The sequence below is a fragment of the Mustelus asterias genome, unplaced genomic scaffold (assembly GCF_964213995.1).
Source record: "Mustelus asterias unplaced genomic scaffold, sMusAst1.hap1.1 HAP1_SCAFFOLD_1314, whole genome shotgun sequence".
Classification (NCBI taxonomy): Eukaryota; Metazoa; Chordata; class Chondrichthyes; order Carcharhiniformes; family Triakidae; genus Mustelus; species Mustelus asterias.
The window spans coordinates 45,199-64,366 of NW_027591259.1; the positions used below are offsets into that span (position 1 = coordinate 45,199).

General features: G+C 54.2%; 1 protein-coding gene across 1 annotated transcript in view; it reads left to right on the plus strand.

Annotated features, from left to right (window-relative positions):
- Window positions 1-19,168, plus strand: part of LOC144488126 (structural maintenance of chromosomes protein 1A-like) — a 55,239-nt gene that overhangs the window by 30,084 nt on the left and 5,987 nt on the right. Inside the window, 12 exon segments of the mRNA XM_078206150.1 lie at window positions 1,051-1,093; window positions 1,096-1,156; window positions 2,994-3,067; window positions 3,070-3,134; window positions 4,158-4,303; window positions 5,913-6,066; window positions 7,998-8,096; window positions 11,351-11,507; window positions 13,754-13,908; window positions 15,928-16,079; window positions 17,083-17,152; window positions 17,561-17,671. Coding sequence (XP_078062276.1) covers window positions 1,051-1,093; window positions 1,096-1,156; window positions 2,994-3,067; window positions 3,070-3,134; window positions 4,158-4,303; window positions 5,913-6,066; window positions 7,998-8,096; window positions 11,351-11,507; window positions 13,754-13,908; window positions 15,928-16,079; window positions 17,083-17,152; window positions 17,561-17,671 — 1,287 coding nt within the window.

Here is a 19,168-nt window from a genome sequence, read left to right on the forward strand (position 1 = left end):
TCAATTATTGGTAAGCTATTTGTGTCCTCCACTGTGAAGACCGACACAAACAAACTTGTTTAAGGCTTCGGCCATTTCCTCGTTTCCTATTATTAAATCCGGGGTGGCGGTCGGACTCGAGTTCCGGGGAGGCGGTCGGACCCTAAGGGACCAACATTGACTTTAGCCACTCTCTATCCGTTTTATATATTTGTAAAAACTTGGTGAGGTGGATCCGAAACTGACTCATTAATAAGACACACAGAGTGGCGGTAGAAGGCTGTTCGGGTGACTGGAGGCCGGTGTCCAGTGGTGTACCACAAGGTTCAGTGCTGGGTCCCCTATTGTTATACACATAAATGATACAGATGAGAATGTTGCGGGGGGGGGGGGGGGGGATGATGAGTAAGTTTGAAGATAACGCCAAGATTGGTGGTGTGCTTAATAGTGAAGGAAATGGTGGTAGGTTACAGGAAGATATAGATGGGTTGGTCAGATGGGCAAAGCATTGCAAATGGTATTTAACCCTGGTAGGTGTGAGGGGATGCACTTTGGAAACAGTAATGAGACAAGGGAGTATTTAATGAATGGCAGGACACTGGGAAGCTCAGAGGAACTGATGGATCTTGGGGTAACTGTTCACAGATCCCTGAAGGCGGCAGAGCAGGTGAATCGGGTAGTTAAGGAGACACGTGGTACACTTTTATCAGTTGTGGTATGGAGTACAAGAGCGTGGAGGTAATGTTGGAGCTGGACAGAGCGTTGGTTAGGCCCCAGTTGGAGTACTGTGTTCTGGTCACCTCACTATAGGAAGGATGTGATTGTACTAGAGGGGGTGCAGAGGAGGTTTACCAGGATGTTGCCTGGGACGGAGCATTGAGCTATATAAATATTGTGGCTACCAGAGCAGGTAAGAGTCTTGTATCCCGACTCCCCAAAGTCCTGTCCGCAAGAGCAGTACAGAGGCTGGGAATTCTGCTCCTGATTCTCCCGAACAGGTGAGTGACGCCCACATCTCGAGTGAATGTGACGCTCAGCAGCGATTGTGACCGTGCGTCTGTTGCTTCTCAGGTGGAGGACGAAGTGTTTGAGGAGTTCTGTCGTGAAATCGGCGTGAGAATATCAGAGAGTTTGAGGAGGAGAAGGTGAAAAGGCAGAACGAGATAGCAAAGAAGAGGTAGGTGGATCGGGAGCCTTTACCCTCTTCCCCCCCCCCCCCCCACCCCCCAAATCCCTCCTGGCCTACCTTCCCCCCCTGAGCCAGCCCAGCCCACTCGCCCTCCCACACTTTCGCTGTCCTGCCTCATTGCATTGGAGTCCTGGGGTTGTTGGTGAGTCGCTCGCTGGGCAGGCGGGGGGAAAACGTGCTGTGCCAAACTCTCCTCTGTCGACCGAGCTGAGACTGAGGGGGTTGTGTTGCTTTGATTGGACTTTATCCTGAGCTGCCTCGGAGGGCTTCCTGCTGCTGGGCACACAGACGTCAACACGTGGCACAGTGGTTAGCACTGCTGCCTCACAGCGCCAGGGACCCGGGTTCAATTCCCGGCTGGGCCACTGTGTCTGTGTGGAGTCGGCACGTTCTCCCCGTGTCTGCGTGGGTTTCCTCCGGGTGCTCCGGTTTCCTCCCACACTCCAAAGCTGTGCAGGTGAGGTGGATTGGCCAGTTTAACTGTGTGGTTACTGGGTTAGGGTGTGTGTGATCCTACGTAAGATGCTCTGTCAGATGTCGGTGCAGATTGATGGGCTGAATGGCCTCCTTGTCCGGACTCTGAAAAGCTGGTTAAAGTGCACACGCTGATCTAGGAGAGCACCCCCATCGTATCCCCACACAGATAAACCCCATGAACTGACCCCATTGCAGTGAGGCTGGACTGTAACCGACCCCATTGCAGTGAGACTGGACTGTAACTGACTGCAATGCGGTGAGGCTGGACCTGTAACTGACCTCATTGCAGTGAGGCCGGACTGTAACTGACCCATTGCAGTGAGGCTGGACTGTAACTGACCCCATTGCAGTGAGGCTGGACTGAACAGACCCCATTGCAGTGAGGCTGGACTGTAACTAACCCCATTGCAGTGAGACTGGACTGTAACTAACCCCATTGCAGTGAGGCTGGACTGTAACTGACCCCATTGCAGTGAGGCTGGACTGTAACTGACCCCATTGCAGTGAGGCTGGACTGTAACTGACCCTATTGCAGTGAGGCTGGACTGTAACTAACCCCATTGCAGTGAGGCCGGACTGTAACTGACCCCATTGCAGTGAGGCTGGACTGTAACTGACCCCACTGCAGTGAGGCTGGACTGTAACTGACCCCATTGCAGTGAGGCCGGACTGTAACTGACCTCATTGCAGTGAGGCCGGACTGTAACTGACCTCATTGCAGTGAGGCCGGACTGTAACTGACCCCATTGCGGTGAGGCTGGACTGTAACTGACCCCATTGCGGTGAGGCTGGACTGTAACTGACCCCATTGCAGTGAGGCTGGACTGTAACTGACCCCATTGCGGTGAGGCTGGACTGTAACTGACCCCATTGCGGTGAGGCTGACTGTAACTGACCCCATTGCGGTGAGGCTGGACTGTAACTGACTGCAATGCAGTGAGGCCGGACTGTAACTGACTGCAATGCAATGAGACTGGACTGTAACTGACCCCATTGCATGAGGCTGGACTGTAACTGACCCCATTGCAGTGAGGCTGGACTGTAACTGACCCCATTGCAGTGAGGCTGGACTGTAACTGACTGCAATGCAGTGAGGCTGGACTGTAACTGACTGCAATGCAGTGAGGCTGGACTGTAACTGACTGCAATGCAGTGAGGCTGGACTGTAACTGACTGCAATGCAGTGAGGCTGGACTGTAACTGACCGCAATGCAGTGAGGCTGGACTGTAACTGACCCCATTGCAGTGAGGCTGGACTGTAACTGACCCCATTGCAGTGAGGTTGGACTGTAACCAACCCCATTGCCGTGAGGCTGTAATGTATTAACTGGAGTCCACTCTCCGGCAGGCTGGAGTTTGAGAACCAGAAGACTCGGCTGGGGATCCAACTGGACTACGAGCGTCAGCAGTTGAAGGAGGACCAGACAAGGTGCACATGTGGGAACAAACAGTGAAGAAGGATGAGAATGAGATCGAGAAACTTAAAAAGGTACATAATTGTTCACTACATGTTGGTGGATGCTATTTGTAAATTAACTAGTGAGTGTTTGATGGGAGCAGTGCAGAACCCCGTTCTCTCTGTGTCTCCCTCTCTCTGTGGGTCCCTCTCTCTGCGGGCCTCCCCCCCCTCTCTCTCTCTGCGTGTCCCCCCCTCTCTCTCTCTGCGTGTGTGTCCCCGTCTCTCTCTCTCTGCGTGTCCCCCTCTCTCTCTCTCTCTGCGTGTCCCCCCCTCTCTCTCTCTCTCTGCGTGTCCCCCCCTCTCTCTCTCTGCGTGTCCCCCCTCCCTCTCTCTCTCTGCGTGTGTCCCCCCTCCCTCTCTCTCTCTGCGTGTCCCCCCTCCCTCTCTCTCTCTGCGTGTCCCCCCTCCCTCTCTCTCTCTGCGTGTGTCCCCCCTCCCTCTCTCTCTCTACGTGTCCCCCCTCCCTCTCTCTCTCTGCGTGTCTCCCCCCCCTCTCTCTCTCTGCGTGTCCCCCCCTCTCTCTCTCTGCGTGTCCCCCCTCCCTCTCTCTCTCTGCGTGTCCCCCCTCCCTCTCTCTCTCTCTGCGTGTCCCCCCCCTCCCTCTCTCTCTCTGCGTGTCCCCCCCTCCCTCTCTCTCTCTGCGTGTCCCCCCCCCCTCTCTCTCTGCGTGTGTGTCCCCCCCCCCTCTCTCTCTGCGTGTCCCCCCTCCCTCTCTCTCTCTGCGTGTCCCCCCCCTCCCTCTCTCTCTCTGCGCGGGTCCCCCCCTCTCTCTCTCTGCGCGGGTCCCCCCCTCTCTCTCTCTGCGCGGGTCCCCCCCTCTCTCTCTCTGCGCGGGTCCCCCCCTCTCTCTCTCTCTGCGCGGGTCCCCCCCTCTCTCTCTCTGCGCGGGTCCCCCCCTCTCTCTCTCTGCGCGGGTCCCCCCCTCTCTCTCTCTGCGCGGGTCCCCCCCTCTCTCTCTCTGCGCGGGTCCCCCCCTCTCTCTGCGGGTCCGCCCCCCTCGGTCCCGGTCTCCCTTGCGAGCGTTCTCTCACACTCTTGTCTCTATGTTAACAGGAGGAGCACAGGCACATGAAGATCATTGATGAGACCATGGCCCAGCTACAGGACCTAAAGAACCAGCACCTCACCAAGAAATCTGAAGTCAACGACAAGAACCACGAGATGGACGACATCCGCAAGAAGCTCGGGGGGGCCAACAAGTCAGTGCGGAGGCTCGTGGCGCAGGGGTTGGGGCCTGTGGCTGGAGCTCAGCTGGTGAAGCGGCAGTGGCCCAGGTCCATTCAGCCGCAGGGCCGTTCAGCTCCCCTCCACCGGTGCCCATTCCGGCATTAAACTGAGATTGTGGCTGAGCCCTAACTTAACACCCCGCTGGGTCCACAGCGTGCCCCAGGCCGGTGGGCTGAGAGTCAGCCAAAACCCACTTCAATACCCCATTACCCTCTTTGCCCCCTGGGGTACATGGGGATGGAAATTGTACACAGGACCACATTCAGTTCTGGACACCTCCACTGCAGGAGGCGAGAAGGAACAAATTAACCCGAGACTGAGTGGGGTGAAATTAGGAGGAGAGGTGGCATAACCTTTCGGTATTCTCTGGAGTGTAGAAGATTAAAGGAGTGATCTAATCCAAGTGTTTCATGATGATGACGGGCCAATAGAGAGACCTTCCTCCCCGGCACAGGGTGAGGGGGGGGGGGGGGGGGGGCAGAGAGATTCGGGGCTGATGTCAGGGCAGCACTTCCTCACACAAAGGCAATTTGAAAATGGAGATTGCTGGATTTGAAGGGGATTGAGAGGTGGGGGCAGTGGGAGGCAGATGCAGCAGATTTGAGGTGTCGCTCCGCGGAAACCAGAGAGAGTGGACAAAAACAGAACATGCTCAGCGGGTCTGATAGCATCTGTGGAGAGAGAGAATAGAGCCAGCGTTTCGAGTCTGGATGACCCTTCGTCAGAGCTGGGACATTTAGTTTTATTTATTAGTGTCAGAAGTAGGCTCACATTAACACTGCATTGAAGTTACTGTGAAAATCCCCTGGTAGCCACACTCCGGCGCCTGTTCGGGTAACACTGAGGGAGAATTTAACACGGCCAATCCACTTAACCAGTACGTCTTTTATATTGTGGGAGGAAACCGGAGCACCCGGGAGAAACCCACGCAGACACGGAGAGAACGTGCAGACTCCTCACAGACAGTGACCCAAGGCCGGGAATCAAACCCGGGTCCCTGGAGCTGTGAGGCAGCAGTGCTAACCCACTGTGCCGTCCCCAGGGGGACATCTTCAGGAAAGGCTGTGACGAAGGGTCACTCAGACTGGAAACGTTGGCTCCATTCTCTCTCCCCATAGATGCTGTCAGACCGGCTGGCATTTTCCAGCATTTTCTGTTCTTGTTTTAGATTCCAGCATCCGCAATATTTTGCCTTTATTATAGAGAGGAGGAGATTGGTGGGGCCGGGGGTTGGGGTGGCATCAAGGGACAGCCATGGGGATACTGCGTCAAGTCTCTACGTACCACTGTGTGGAAGTAGGGGACTTGTGGTGGGGGAGGGGGGGGGGGGAGAGAACATCACTCCATGTGCAATGATCTCCCCGTACTAAAAGAAACACTGGAAGGTGCAGGCTCCCCACAGTCAGCCTAGCTCAGCTCAGCTGCTTACTCTCACTGGCAGGGGAGTGGGGCGCGGCTGGACTTTAACCGGGTAATCGCCACTGCCGGTCAGATGGATTGGGGTGCATGATATTGGTGCAGGAATATACGTTCCGACCACCAACCCTCCCACCTTTTTTGTTCCCCCCCCCTGACCCTCAGGGAGATGACCCAGCTGCAGAAGGAGGTGACCGCCATTGAGACCAAACTGGAGCAGAAGCGGAGTGACCGGCACAACCTGCTGCAGAGCTGCAAGATGCAGGACATCAAGCTGCCCTTCTGCCAGGGCAGCATGGACGACATCAGTCAGGAGGAGGTGATGTGCTCGAGCCGGGGAAACCATTCAAATAAAATTACCACGTCTCCATATTAAAAAACTTGGGGAGGGGGAATGGGATTCTGAAACTGTTCCCCCACAGTTCTAGACTCACGCCCCCCCCCACTCCCAAACTCTTCCCCCCACAAAGGGGGAAAATGTCCTCTCAGAATCCACCCTGTCAAACCCCCCCTCAGAATCTGAGATGTTTCAATAAGATCCCCTTTCATTCTTCTAAACTCCAATGGGTTCAGGCCCCGACCTGCTCAACCTTTTCCCCATAAGACAAAAAAACCCCCCTTCACCCCAGGAATCGGCCCAGTGAACCTTCTCTGAATGGCCTCCGATGCGAGTGGATCCTTCAGTGAGGGTGAGGAGACCAGAACTGTTCGCAGTGCTCCAGCTGCAGAATGCAGGTATATCCCTCAAGTGAAATGTTTGTGCTCAAAAAGATTCAAAGCAGATGCTTGGGTTCAGAGAGCACCCCCTCCCCTCTTCACCTGTGTGCCCTACCTCCACCTGGGTGGTGGGTGTCGCCAGGGTACTTGAGTGATCAGGATCAAGAAGTCATGAAGAGACCTGACCCTCTAGGGCGGCACGGTAGCACAGTGGTTAGCACTGCTGCTTCACAGCTCCAGGGTCCCGGGTTCGATTCCCGGCTCGGGTCACTGTCTGTGTGGAGTTTGCACATGCTCCTCGTGTCTGCGTGGGTTTCCTCCGGGTGCTCCGGTTTCCTCCCACTGTCCAAAGATGTGCGGGTTAGGTTAATTGGCCAGGTTAAAAAATTGCCCCTTAGAGTCCTGGGATGCGTAGGTTAGAGGGATTAGTGGGTAAAATATGTGGGGGTAGGGCCTGGGTGGGATTGTGGTCGGTGCAGACTCGATGGGCCGAATGGCCTCCTTCTGCTCTGTAGGGTTTCTATGATTTCTACCTGCCAGGAGCTCCAGAATGTGTGAGAAAGGGGCGGCACGGTAGCGCAGTGGGTTGGCATTGCTGCTTCACAGCTCCAGGGACCTGGGTTAGATTCCCTGCTTGGGTCACTGTCTGTGTGGAGTTTGCACGTTCTCCCCGTGTCTGCGTGGGTTTCCTCCGGGTGCTCCGGTTTCCTCCCACTGTCCAAAGATGTGCGGGTTAGGTTGATTGGCCGTGTTAAAATTGCCCCTTAGTGTCCTGAGATACGTAGGTTAGAAGGGTTAGTGGGTAAATATATAGGGATATGGGGGTAGGGCCTGGGTGGGATTGTGGTCGGTGCAGACTCGATGGGTCGAATGGCCTTGTTCTGTACTGTAGGGTTTCTATGATATCTGTGAACTTGGAGCAGGAGTAGGCCACATGTCTACCACGCCCTGCGCCAGTCAAAGCCAAAGTGGCCAATTGCACTCGAAGCACAGGTCTGTAACGGGTGAATTTCAGAGGTGTGGCAAGAGTGGCTGCCCTCCACAGCATCGGACTGAGTGTGGCATCAACGCACCCCAGCAAAATTGACACCGCAGATTCACAGAATAGTTACAGGGTGAAAGGAGGCTGTTTGGCCCGTTGTCTGCACCGGCTCTCCGAATGCACCTGGTGCCCCACACTCCTGATTTTCCCGTGACACTGCCTCTTCTCCTTTTTCAGACAATGATCCCAATTCCCCTTGGGGAAGCCTCGATTGAACCTGCCTCCCCCACACTCTCAGGCAGCGCCTTCCCAGATCCTAACCACTCGCTGCGTGAAAAACTCCCTCCCCATGTCTCCGTCGCTTCTTTCTCCAATCGCCTCCAATCTGTCCCCCCTCTCGTTCCCCATCCTCCCGCCAATGGGAACAGTTTCTCCCTCTCTACTCTGTCCTGGACCCCAATCCCCTCCTCCCCGACACCGCCTCCCCACTTGTCACTCTTTGGTTGAGTTGGTGATTTGCTGACCTTTCCCCCCCTTAGGGCGGTTCACAGTCCGAGGAGACGAGCAGCAGTTCCCAGAGGACCTCTAACGTGTGCGCGAAGGAGGCATTGATTGAGATTGACTACAGCGAGCTGTCCGAGGACCTGAAGGTATCATCGATTGCCTGTTGTGTCAGTATGAGAGGTCCGGCTGCAATGTTACATCACAGAAGTGGACCATTAACTAGTCCGATGATTTATGTTCCACATGAGCCTTCTCCAATCTCATTTTGCCCCCGTTCCCCCGAGCAGCTCATAAACCAGAAGGTGCTCTGCCCCTTAAACAGTCTCCCTTAAACACACCCCGCTATTCACCTCAGCTGCTCCCTTGTGGGAGGGAGTTCCACACTTTTCCCCACTCTCTGGGGAAACGTGGTTTCTCCTGAACTCAGCAAGGCTCCTTGGGCAGCACCGCCCAGACCCACAGCTGCTACTATCTAGGAGGACACACAAAGTCCCTCATGGTAGGTTGGTGCAAAAGGTTGGAGCTCATGGGATAAAGGGGGAGGTGGCTAGATGGGTGGAGAACTGGCTTGGTCACAGAATAAGAAGTTTAACAACACCAGGTTAAAGTCCAACAGGTTTATTTGGTAGCAAAAGCCACACAAGCTTTCGAGGCTCTGAGCCCCTTCTTCAGGTGAGTGGGAATTCTGTTCACAAACAGAACTTATAAAGACACAGACTCAATTTACATGAATAATGGTTGGAATGCGAATACTTACAACTAATCCAGTCTTTAAGAAACAAAACAATGGGAGTGGAGAGAGCATCAAGACAGGCTAAAAAGATGTGTATTGTCTCCAGACAAGACAGCCAGTGAAACTCTGCAGGTCCACGCAACTGTGGGAGTTACAAATAGTGTGACATAAACCCAATATCCCGGTTGAGGCCGTCCTTGTGTGTGCGGAACTTGGCTATCAGTTTCTGCTCAGCGACTCTGCGCTGTCGTGTGTCGCGAAGGCCGCCTTGGAGAACGCTTACCCGAATATCAGAGGCCGAATGCCCGTGACCGCTGAAGTGCTCCCCAACAGGAAGAGAACAGTCTTGCCTGGTGATTGTCGAGCTTCTTACTGTGTTTACCCCAGTCCAACGCCGGCATCTCCACATCTTGGTCACAGAAGACAGAGGGTGGTAGTGGAAGGGTCTTTTTCCGGCTGGAGGCCTGTGACTAGTGGTGTTCCGCAGGGCTCTGTATTGGGACCTCTGCTGTTTGTGATTTATATAAACGATCTGGAAGAAGGTGTAACTGGGGTGATCAGTAAGTTTGCAGACGACACGAAAATGGCTGGACTTGCAGATAGTGAGGAGCATTGTCAGAGGCTACAGAAGGATATAGATAGGCTGGAAATTTGGGCAAAGAAGTGGCAGATGGAGTTCAATCCAGATAAATGCGAAGTGATGCATTTTGGTAGAACTAACGTAGGGGGCATTTTGGTAGAACTAACGTTCTGCCATTTATCGTAACGTATACGATAAATGGCAGAACCATAAAGGGTGTAGATACGCAGAGGGACCTGGGTGTGCAAGTCCACAGATCCTTGAAGGTGATGTCACAGGTGGAGAAGGTAGTGAATAAGGCATATGGCATGCTTGCCTTTATAGACGGGGCATAGAGTATAAAAGCTGGAGTCTGATGTATAGAACGTTGGTTCGGCCGCATTTGGAATACTGCGTCCAGTTCTGGTTGCCACACTACCAGAAGGACGTGGAGGCTTTGGAGAGAGTACAGAGGAGGTTTACCAGGATGCTGCCTGGTATGGAGGGGCTTAGTTATGAGGAGAGATTGGGTAAACTGGGGTTGTTCTCACTGGAAAGACGGAGGATGAGGGGTGACCTAATAGAGGTGTATAAAATTATGAAAGGCATAGATAGCAGAGCGTGCTCACATAGGAGAGCAAATTCCAGTGCTCAGTGGGAGCAAAACTGAACAACAAGGTTTGTTTTTATTTATTCGTGGCCCCTGGGCGTCGCTGGCTGGCCAGCATTTATTGCCCATCCCTAGTTGCCCTTGTTCAGAGGGCAATCGAGAGTCGACCACATTGCTGTGGCTTTGGAGTCACATGTAGGCCAGACCGGGTAAGGATGACAGATTTCCTTCCCCAAAGGCCATTAGTGACCAGATGGGTTTTTCTGACAATCGACAATGGTTTCATGGTCATCAGTAGATTCTTAATTCCAGATATTTTTTATTGAGTTCAAATTTCACCATCTGCCGTGGCGGGATTCGAACCAGGGTCCCCAGAACATTAGCTGAGTTTCTGGATTAATAGTCTGGCGCTAATACCTCTCGGCCATCGCCTCCGCACAGGTACAGGTGGCCATATGAGGGAGGAGGTGGGGAAGTGTTGGCGCAGGCCACGGGAATCGAGAAATTAAAAAGGGTGGGGGGTGGTCCAGGTAGAGGTTCACGGTCTAAAGTTGTTGAACTCCGGTGTTGAGTCCAGAACATATCGAATCGGAAGGTGGGGTGCTGCTTCTTCAGCTGCACTGGGCTTCACCAGAGCATTGCGACAGGCCGAGGACAGGTGAGGGAGCGAGATGCAGAGTGGAAGGCAAAATACTGCGGATGCTGGAATCTGAGACAAAAACAGAAAATGCTGGAAAACCTCAGCGGGTCTGACAGCATCTGTGGAGAGAGAATGGAGCCAACGTTTTGAGTCTGGCTCTGACGAAGGATCATCCTGACTCGAAACGTTGGCTCTGTTCTCTCTCCACAGACGCTGTCAGACCCGCTGAGATTTTCCAGAATTTTTTGAAGATTCTGCTTTGGTGGCACAGTGGGTTGGCGCTGCTGCCTCACTGTGCCAGGGACCTGGATTCAATTCCCGGCTCGGGTCACTGTCTGTGTGGAGTCTGCACATTCTCCCCGTGTCTGCGTGGGTTTCCTCCGGGTGCTCCGGTTTCCTCCCACAGTCCGAAAGATGTACGGGTTAGGTTGATTGGCCATTGCTAAATTGACCCTTGGTATCAGGGGGACTAGCAGGGTAAATACATGGGGTTACGAGGATGGGGCATGGGTGGGATTGTGGCAGACTGATGGGTCAAATGGCCTCCTTCTGCATTGTAGGCATTCTATGGTTCTAATTGGGCAAGCTCCCAGAAGACCAGAGTCAGGCTCGTGGATGGAGCTAAGATGTTCCACAAAGTGGTCCCCCAGTCTGCATTCTCTCGCCCCAGTGCAGAGGAGACCGCATTGGGAGCAGCTCATGTTCCTTAGTGAAACACGAGCTTGCACAGCTGATTGAGGCTCACTGTGGTGCTTCCAGGAATGTCTGTCACATTCAGTAAGAGTGGAGGGGAAGGATTCGTGTCAGAAAATTTACCAAGGGGGAGGGTTTGACTGCCCGGACGTTCTGCCCACACAGGACGCACTTGCAGAGGATGAGGTCAAGATCGAGTTGAATGGCCTGCAGCAGAAGGTGACCGAGCACCAGAACATCTTGCAGAGGATCGCTGCACCCAACATGAAGGCCATGGAGAAGCTGGACAGCGTGCGGGATAAATTCCAGGAAACCTCGGAAGGTGAGTGCTCAGCCTGTCCTCGGCGAGTCGTGGGCACGCCACCAGGTTCTCTCCACTGTGGGAGGGTCAGTGCTGAGGGAGCGCCGCACTGTGGGAGGGTCAGTGCTGAGGGAGCGCCGCACTGTGGGAGGGTCAGTGCTGAGGGAGCGCCGCACTGTGGGAGGGTCAGTGCTGAGGGAGCGCCGCACTGTGGGAGGGTCAGTGCTGAGGGAGCGCCGCACTGTGGGAGGGTCAGTGCTGAGGGAGCGCCGCACTGTGGGAGGGTCAGTGCTGAGGGAGCGCCGCACTGTGGGAGGGTCAGTGCTGAGGGAGCGCCGCACTGTGGGAGGGTCAGTGCTGAGGGAGCGCCGCACTGTGGGAGGGTCAGTGCTGAGGGAGCGCCGCACTGTGGGAGGGTCAGTGCTGAGAGAGCGCCGCACTGTGGGAGGGTCAGTGCTGAGGGAGCGCCGCACTGTGGGAGAGCAGTGCTGAGGGAGCGCCGCACTGTGGGAGGGTCAGTGCTGAGGGAGCGCCGCACTGTGGGAGGGTCAGTGCTGAGGGAGCGCCGCACTGTGGGAGGGTCAGTGCTGAGAGAGCGCCGCACTGTGGGAGGGTCAGTGCTGAGGGAGCGCCGCACTGTGGGAGAGCAGTGCTGAGGGGGCACCGCACTGTGGGAGGGTCAGTGCTGAGGGAGCGCCGCACTGTGGGAGAGCAGTGCTGAGGGAGCGCCGCACTGTGGGAGAGCAGTGCTGAGGGAGCGCCGCACTGTGTGAGGGTCAGTGCTGAGGGAGCGCTGGGCTAAAGCACCAGCAGCATGCCATTTGGCCCATCTAATCCCTGCTGGTGTTTGTCTTCCTGCTCTTTTCTCTCTCTCATGTGTTTGACCAGTTTTTCCCTCACCACCTCCCCCCACACCCAAATACACACAGTGGAAACATCCCTTTGTTTATTCTTATCAAAACCTTTTTGTAATCTCAATGGACTGTGCCATCAGCATTAACGAGATACGTTAACTCCTTGAGACCACATTCTTTTATGGGATGTGGAGCGTCGCTGCGTCAGCCAGCGTCTGTTGCCCCAATCCTAATTGCCCCCTTGAACGGAGTGTCTGTCTAGCAGCCATTTCCAAGGGAGCTGTTAAGATTTGACCACATTGCTGTGTGTGGGGGGCGGGGGGGTCTGGAGTTACATGTAGGCCAGACCAGGGTAAGGACGGCTGATTTCCTTTTCCCTGAAGGGGGACATTAGTGAACCAGATGGGACAATCGATGATAGTCTCTCGGTCACCGTTACTGAAACTCACTTCATAATCCCAGATTTTATTTAAATTCCACCAGCTGCCTTGGTGGGATTCAAACCCGTGTCCCTCTGGCTGACTCCAGTGTGTGTGTCCAGCGCATTAGCCTCTGGGTTACTAGTCCAGTGACGTGACCACTTCGTCACCACCTACCCCTGAAGTGGCAGGTTGGCGATGACCCTCAACCCATTCCCAGCTCGTGTTGCCCTGGTTCAGCCTCAGTACGAGGGCAAACGTTTGAGGGTGGGGGGGGGGGGGGGGGGGGGTCCGGCGATGAGACAGCTTTGGATAGATTGAGTTAAAGAGGAAGGCTGGAGTCAACCAGGCGGCTGAGGAGTGGGAGCCATTTTGGGAAGGAGTGTATGGAGGCTAGCGAGATGGAAAAGCTAGATTGGGAGCGTGGCTTCTAACCAAACCATAGGCGGTCCCAACAGGGGAGTGGAGGGCGGGGGGGATTCCTAAGCAGAGCGAAGGCGATTTCAGGGGCTGGCCTTGGGAGGCAAGAGCGGTGAAGCATTTTCTCTGCGCCGACCCTCTGATAGCTTCACAGACCTCCGTCAGGTCACCCCCCTCTGCCTTCTCCCTTCTGAAGTACACTAACCCCTTGAATCGTCGGCAGCAGAGGACTGAATAGGAGAATTCATTGGAAAGGCAGGCAGAGGGAGAAATGATTCCAGGAAATACCCGGCAGGTCGGGCAGCATCTGTGGAGACACAGGGTTCGTGTTTCGGAACGTGTCATCGGAATCTTTCCAAAATCCATCGATCGGTCAACCCTTCAGCCGGCGACGCAGACACCTCCCATCGTAAAATCTCAGCTCCTTCACTATTCTCCTTCAGCAAAGGAATCAATAAAAGATAATGTTTGCCCGATAACGTGGTTACAGTAATGCCTCTAGTTAAAACACTTTGCTTTTCGCTTCGCCGTGTGACTGTTTCTAATCTTCCTCCTCCTCCTCTCTGTCGGACAGAGTTCGAGGCTGCCAGAAAGCGAGCCAAAAAAGCCAAGCAAGCGTTTGAACAGACCAAGAAGGAGCGTTTCGACCGCTTCAATGCCTGCTTCGAGGCTGTGGCCACCAACATCGACGAGATTTACAAGGCGCTCTCGCGCAACAGCAGTGCGCAGGTAAGAGCAGAGCGACCCCGGGATCTGGAACCAGACCTGGCTTGTCCTCTTCACAGTCAGCTGGAGCCACTGCCTTTCGATTACCCCCATGTTACACCTCACCCCATCCCCACCAGCCACTGGGCCGGTCCACCCCTGGATCCCTGCCCTTTTTCCTCAACTGGACGTGGGCGTGGCTGGCCGGGCCCAGCATTTGTCCCCATCCAGAATTGTCCCCTTGAGAAGGTGGTGGGTGAGCCGCCATCTTGAACCCGCTGCAGTCCCGTGTGGTGTAGGTACACCCACAGCGCTGTTAGGGAGGGAGCTCCAGGATTTTGACCCAGACACAGTGAAGGAACGGCTGATATATTTCCAAGTCGGGATGGTGTGTGTCGGGGAGGGGGGGGCTTGGATGGGGAACTTGCAGGTGGTGGGTGTTCCCCTAGGGGATAGAGGTGGTGAGTTTGAGCGCCCTGCAGTGCATCTTGTAGACGATACACACTGCTGCCCCTGAGTGTCGGTGGTGGAGGAGGGAGTGTTTTAAGGTGAGAACGCTTAATGTTTAATCTGGGAAGCTGGGTGTCCCCCGCTGCCCTTGTCCCAAGTGTTAGAGGTCAGGTTCGAAAGGTGCTGCCAAACCTACAGCTGACCCGTGTCACCTCCATGAAGCAGGTCAGAGGGCAAGGTTTTGACAGTATTGACAGGCAGAGGGATCTGGGCGTACATGTCCACCGATCACTGAAAGTGGCAAGAAAGGTAGATAAAGGTAGTAAAGAAAACATACGGCATGCTTACCTTCATCAGTCGGGGCATTGACTATAAAAAGTGGCAGGTCATGCTGCAGCTGTACAGAACCTTAGTTAGGTCTCATTTAGAATATTGTGTTCAATCCTGGTCGCCACACCACCAGAAGGATGTGGATGCTTTGCAGAGGGTGCAGAAGAGGTTTACCAGGATGTTGCCTGGTCTGGAGGGCATTAGCTATAAGGAGAGGTTGGAGAAACTCGGTTGGTTCTCCCTGGAACGACGGAGGTTGAGGGGTGACCTGATAGAGGTTTACAAGATTATGAGTGGCATGGACAGAGTGGATGGTCAGATGCTCTTTCCTGCGGTAGAAAAGATACTCGGGGACACAGGTTTAAGGAGCGTGGGGAATGGTTTAGAGGAGATGTGCGAGGTAAGTTTTTTTTTACACAGAGGGTGGTGAGTGTCTGGAATGCGCTGCCCGGGGAGGTGGTGGGAGCAGGTACGATAGCGGCATTTAAGGGGCAACTAGACGAACACATGAATAGGATGGGAATGGAAGGATACGGACTCCGGAAGTACATATGGTTTTAGTTTAGGCAGGCATCATGATCGGCGCAGGCTTGGAGGGCCGAAGGGCCTGTTCCTGTGCTGTCCTGTTCTTCGTTGAGGGGAGGGAACGTATGGAGTTCCTTGGTTTAGCAGCTGACCAGAGCAGGCGACCTTTCCGACGGTGCATTGCTCCCGCTGAGGAGTGCCGAGCTGGATTGTGGGGTGAGATGTCTTCAAGCTGAGGACCTGCACAACCTTCCGAATTGCTGCCAGCGACAGGAGTCAGCCTCAGTCCTTCACCAGGTCTCCCAGTGCTGACCAGAGGGGAAGGGAGGGGGTTTTCTAGGTCCCCACCACACTGGGTCTCTGATTCAAAGCCACTTCTGTCAGGGCAGCGCTCCCGCGGGGACACGGGGACCCACACTTGATGCCTAATTTCTTCCAAGTGTAATTATTTTTTGTACATATCTTGGGATGTTGCAGGCTCCGTATGGGATTCGAATTGTTTGTGTATGGCTGCATGTGTGTGTGTGGCTGCATGTGTGTGTGTGGCTGCATGTGTGTGTGTGGCTGCATGTGTGTGTGTGGCTGCATGTGTGTGTGTGTGGCTGCATGTGTGTGTGTGTGGCTGCATGTGTGTGTGTGTGGCTGCATGTGTGTGTGTGTGGCTGAGCACGTGTGTACATGCATGAGCATGTGTGTTATAAATGTTCCTCCGTGATCGTACCGCTCTCTCACTCCTAGGCCTTCCTGGGTCCCGAAAATCCGGAAGAACCGTACCTGGATGGGATCAACTACAACTGCGTGGCTCCGGGGAAGAGGTTCAGGCCCATGGATAACTTGTCCGGAGGGGAGAAGACAGTGGCAGCCTTGGCCCTGTTGTTTGCTATCCACAGGTGGGCACACTGTTGTTTTTGTACCGACCAGAGTCTCCTTGTGGCCGGGTGCGGCACCGCGGCCGGTGGGCTGGCGACGGGATGCACTTGGCTTTTATCCTTGGCTGTTGCTTTGGCGCAGTCCCCCTCCCCCCTTACACTGCTGGACTCAAACCCGGCTCAAATCGACAGGAGAGAAATATTGTTCCTAAGTTCCAGAGTCACAGGCCCATAACCTCCGACAATCTGACGTCCTCGTGCATGTATGTGGCTCAATCGATGAACAGGAGGCGGCCATTCAGCCCCCACTCGAGCCTGTTACACAGGAACAGGAGGAGGCCATTCAGCCCCCACTCGAGCCTGTTACACAGGAACAGGAGGAGGCCATTCAGCCCCTCTGGAGCCTGTTACACAGGAACAGGAGGAGGCCATTCAGCCCCTCTCGAGCCTGTACCACAGGAACAGGAGGAGGCCATTCAGCCCCTCTCGAGCCTGTTACACAGGAACAGGAGGAGGCCATTCAGCCCCTCCCTCTCGAGCCTGTTACATACAGACAGGAGGAGGCCATTCAGCCCCTCTCTTGAGCCTGTTACACAGGAACAGGAGGAGGCCATTGAGCCTCTCTCTTGAGCCTGTTACACAGGAACAGGAGGAGGCCATTCAGCCCCTGTCTCTCGAGCCTATTAAACAGGAGGAGGCCATTCAGCCCCTCTTGTGCCTGTTACACAGGAACAGGAGGAGGCCATTCAGCCCCTCTCGTGCCTGTTACACAGGAACAGGAGGAGGCCATTCAGCCCCAATCTCGAGCCTGTTACACAGGAACAGGAGTAAGCCCATTCAACCCCTTGAGATAAAGGTTGACAAATCTCTCGCTGTTTCTGAATGTGCCCTCCCCATACCCTGTGGAAAATACTCATTGCTGGTTTCTGTTGGTCTGACCATCTCGATGTTGTGTGCAAAGGGCCTGCGGATACAATGTTAACCGAGTATTAACCATCACCTTATCCTCTCTCCCTCCCTCCAGCTATAAACCAGCCCCATTCTTCGTTCTGGACGAGATTGATGCCGCTCTGGACAATACAAACATTGGCAAGGTGGGTTCCTGGATTCGGAATTAGTACGGCCCTGAGATTAGCATACAGAGGTGTAGGAGCAATCCCCGCGCTCCGTCCCTCACTCTCACTCAATTCCCCCTCGCACTCCGTCACTCTCTCTTGTGGGAGTGTGTGTGTGTGTGTGTGTTGGGGGGGAGTGCAGGGGGTTGTCAGCAGAGCTGGCCGCGGTGATGGTTTCTCCCCATCAGCCCAGTATCCGATTCTACAGAGCAGCGATCTGCTGTGGTGCCCAATGTGGCCGAATAGCTCTCCATCAGTGTTGCGCAGGTGTGGGGGGGCGCGGAGTGTGCAGTCGCCCTCGCTCCATGGACCGAGTTGGAACCCTTGGTGTGGAGGGGGCTGGATTTTGGGGGGAATGTTTTTCGCTGACTCTGGCTCTGTTGTCAGGTTGCAAACTACATCAAGGAGCAGTCCGTGTCGAACTTCCAGGCCGTGGTCATCTCCCTCAAAGAGGAATTCTACACCAAGGCTGACGCTCTCATCGGAGTCTACCCTGAGGTACGTGCTAGCTCGAAGCTTTACTCCACGTCCTGTCTGAATGTAACCCAGTGCACTCAGCGTGGAGTGTCATTCATTCCACCTGGGGCAGAGTTTCCACCCTTGCTCCTAATGTACAGCCCTGCTCTGCAGGCAAAGGGAAATATGTGCAACTCGCTTGCGCCTCTCCTTGAATCATCCAGGAACACAGGCAGCCTGTAGTTATGTTATTTTTTTTATTCATCCATGGGACATGGGCGTCGCTGGCTGGGCCAGCATTTATTGCCCATCCCTAGTCGCCCTCGGAGCGCAGTTGAGAGTCAACCACGTTGCTGTGGCTCTGGAGTCACGTGTAGGCCAGACCGGGTAAGGACGGCAGAGTTCCTTCCCTAAAGGACATGAGTGAACCAGATGGGTTTTTCCGACAATGGTTTCATGGTCATCAGTAGATTCTTAATTCCAGATATTTTTTATTGAATTCAAAGACCACCATCTGCCGTGGCGGGATTCGAACCCGAGTCCCCAGAACATTAGCAGAGTTTCTGGATTAATACTCTGGGGATAATACCACTAGGCCATCGCCTCCCCAAATTATTTCTGACAGCACCTCCACCAATCGGAGTCGACCTGCTGACCAGTCGGTGGTGTTGTGGTTGTTAGAAATTTGGTATTCTTGTTTGTCCTGATGAGTGCAGGACCAAAAGCTTCAGCGACCCCTCACTCTCTGATTCTCCACAGCTCCTACAATTTCATAGAACATAGAACAGTACAGCACAGAACAGGCCCTTCGGCCCACGATGTTGTGCCGAGCTTTTTCTGAAACCAAGATCAAGCTATCCCACTCCCTATCATCCTGGTGTGCTCCATGTGCCTATCCAATAACCGCTTAAATGTTTCTAAAGTGTCTGACTCCACTATCACTGCAGGCAGTCCATTCCACACCCCAACCACTCTCTGCGTAAAGAACCTACCACTGATATCCGTCCTGTATCTCCCACCACGAACCCTATAGTTATGCCCCCTTGTAATAGCTCCATCCATCTGAGGAAATAGTCTTTGAACGTTCACTCGATCTATCCCCTTCATCATTTTATAAACCTCTATTAAGTCTCCCCTCAGCCTCCTCCGCTCCAGAGAGAACAGCCCTAGCTCCCTCAACCTTTCCTCATATGACCTACCCTCCAAACCAGGCAGCATCCTGGTAATCTCCTCTGCACTCTTTCCAGCGCTTCCACATCCTTCTTATAGTGAGGTGACCAGAACTGCACACAATATTCCAAATGTGGTCTCACCAAGGTCCTGTACAGTTGCAGCATAACCCCACGGCTCTTAAACTCCAACCCCCTGTTAATAAAAGCTAACACACTATAGGCCTTCTTCACAGCTCTATCCACTTGACTGGCAACCTTTAGAGATCTGTGGATATGGACCCCAAGATCTCTCTGTTCCTCCACAGTCTTCAGAACCCTACCTTTGACCCTGTAATCCACATTTAAATTTGTCCTACCAAAATGAATC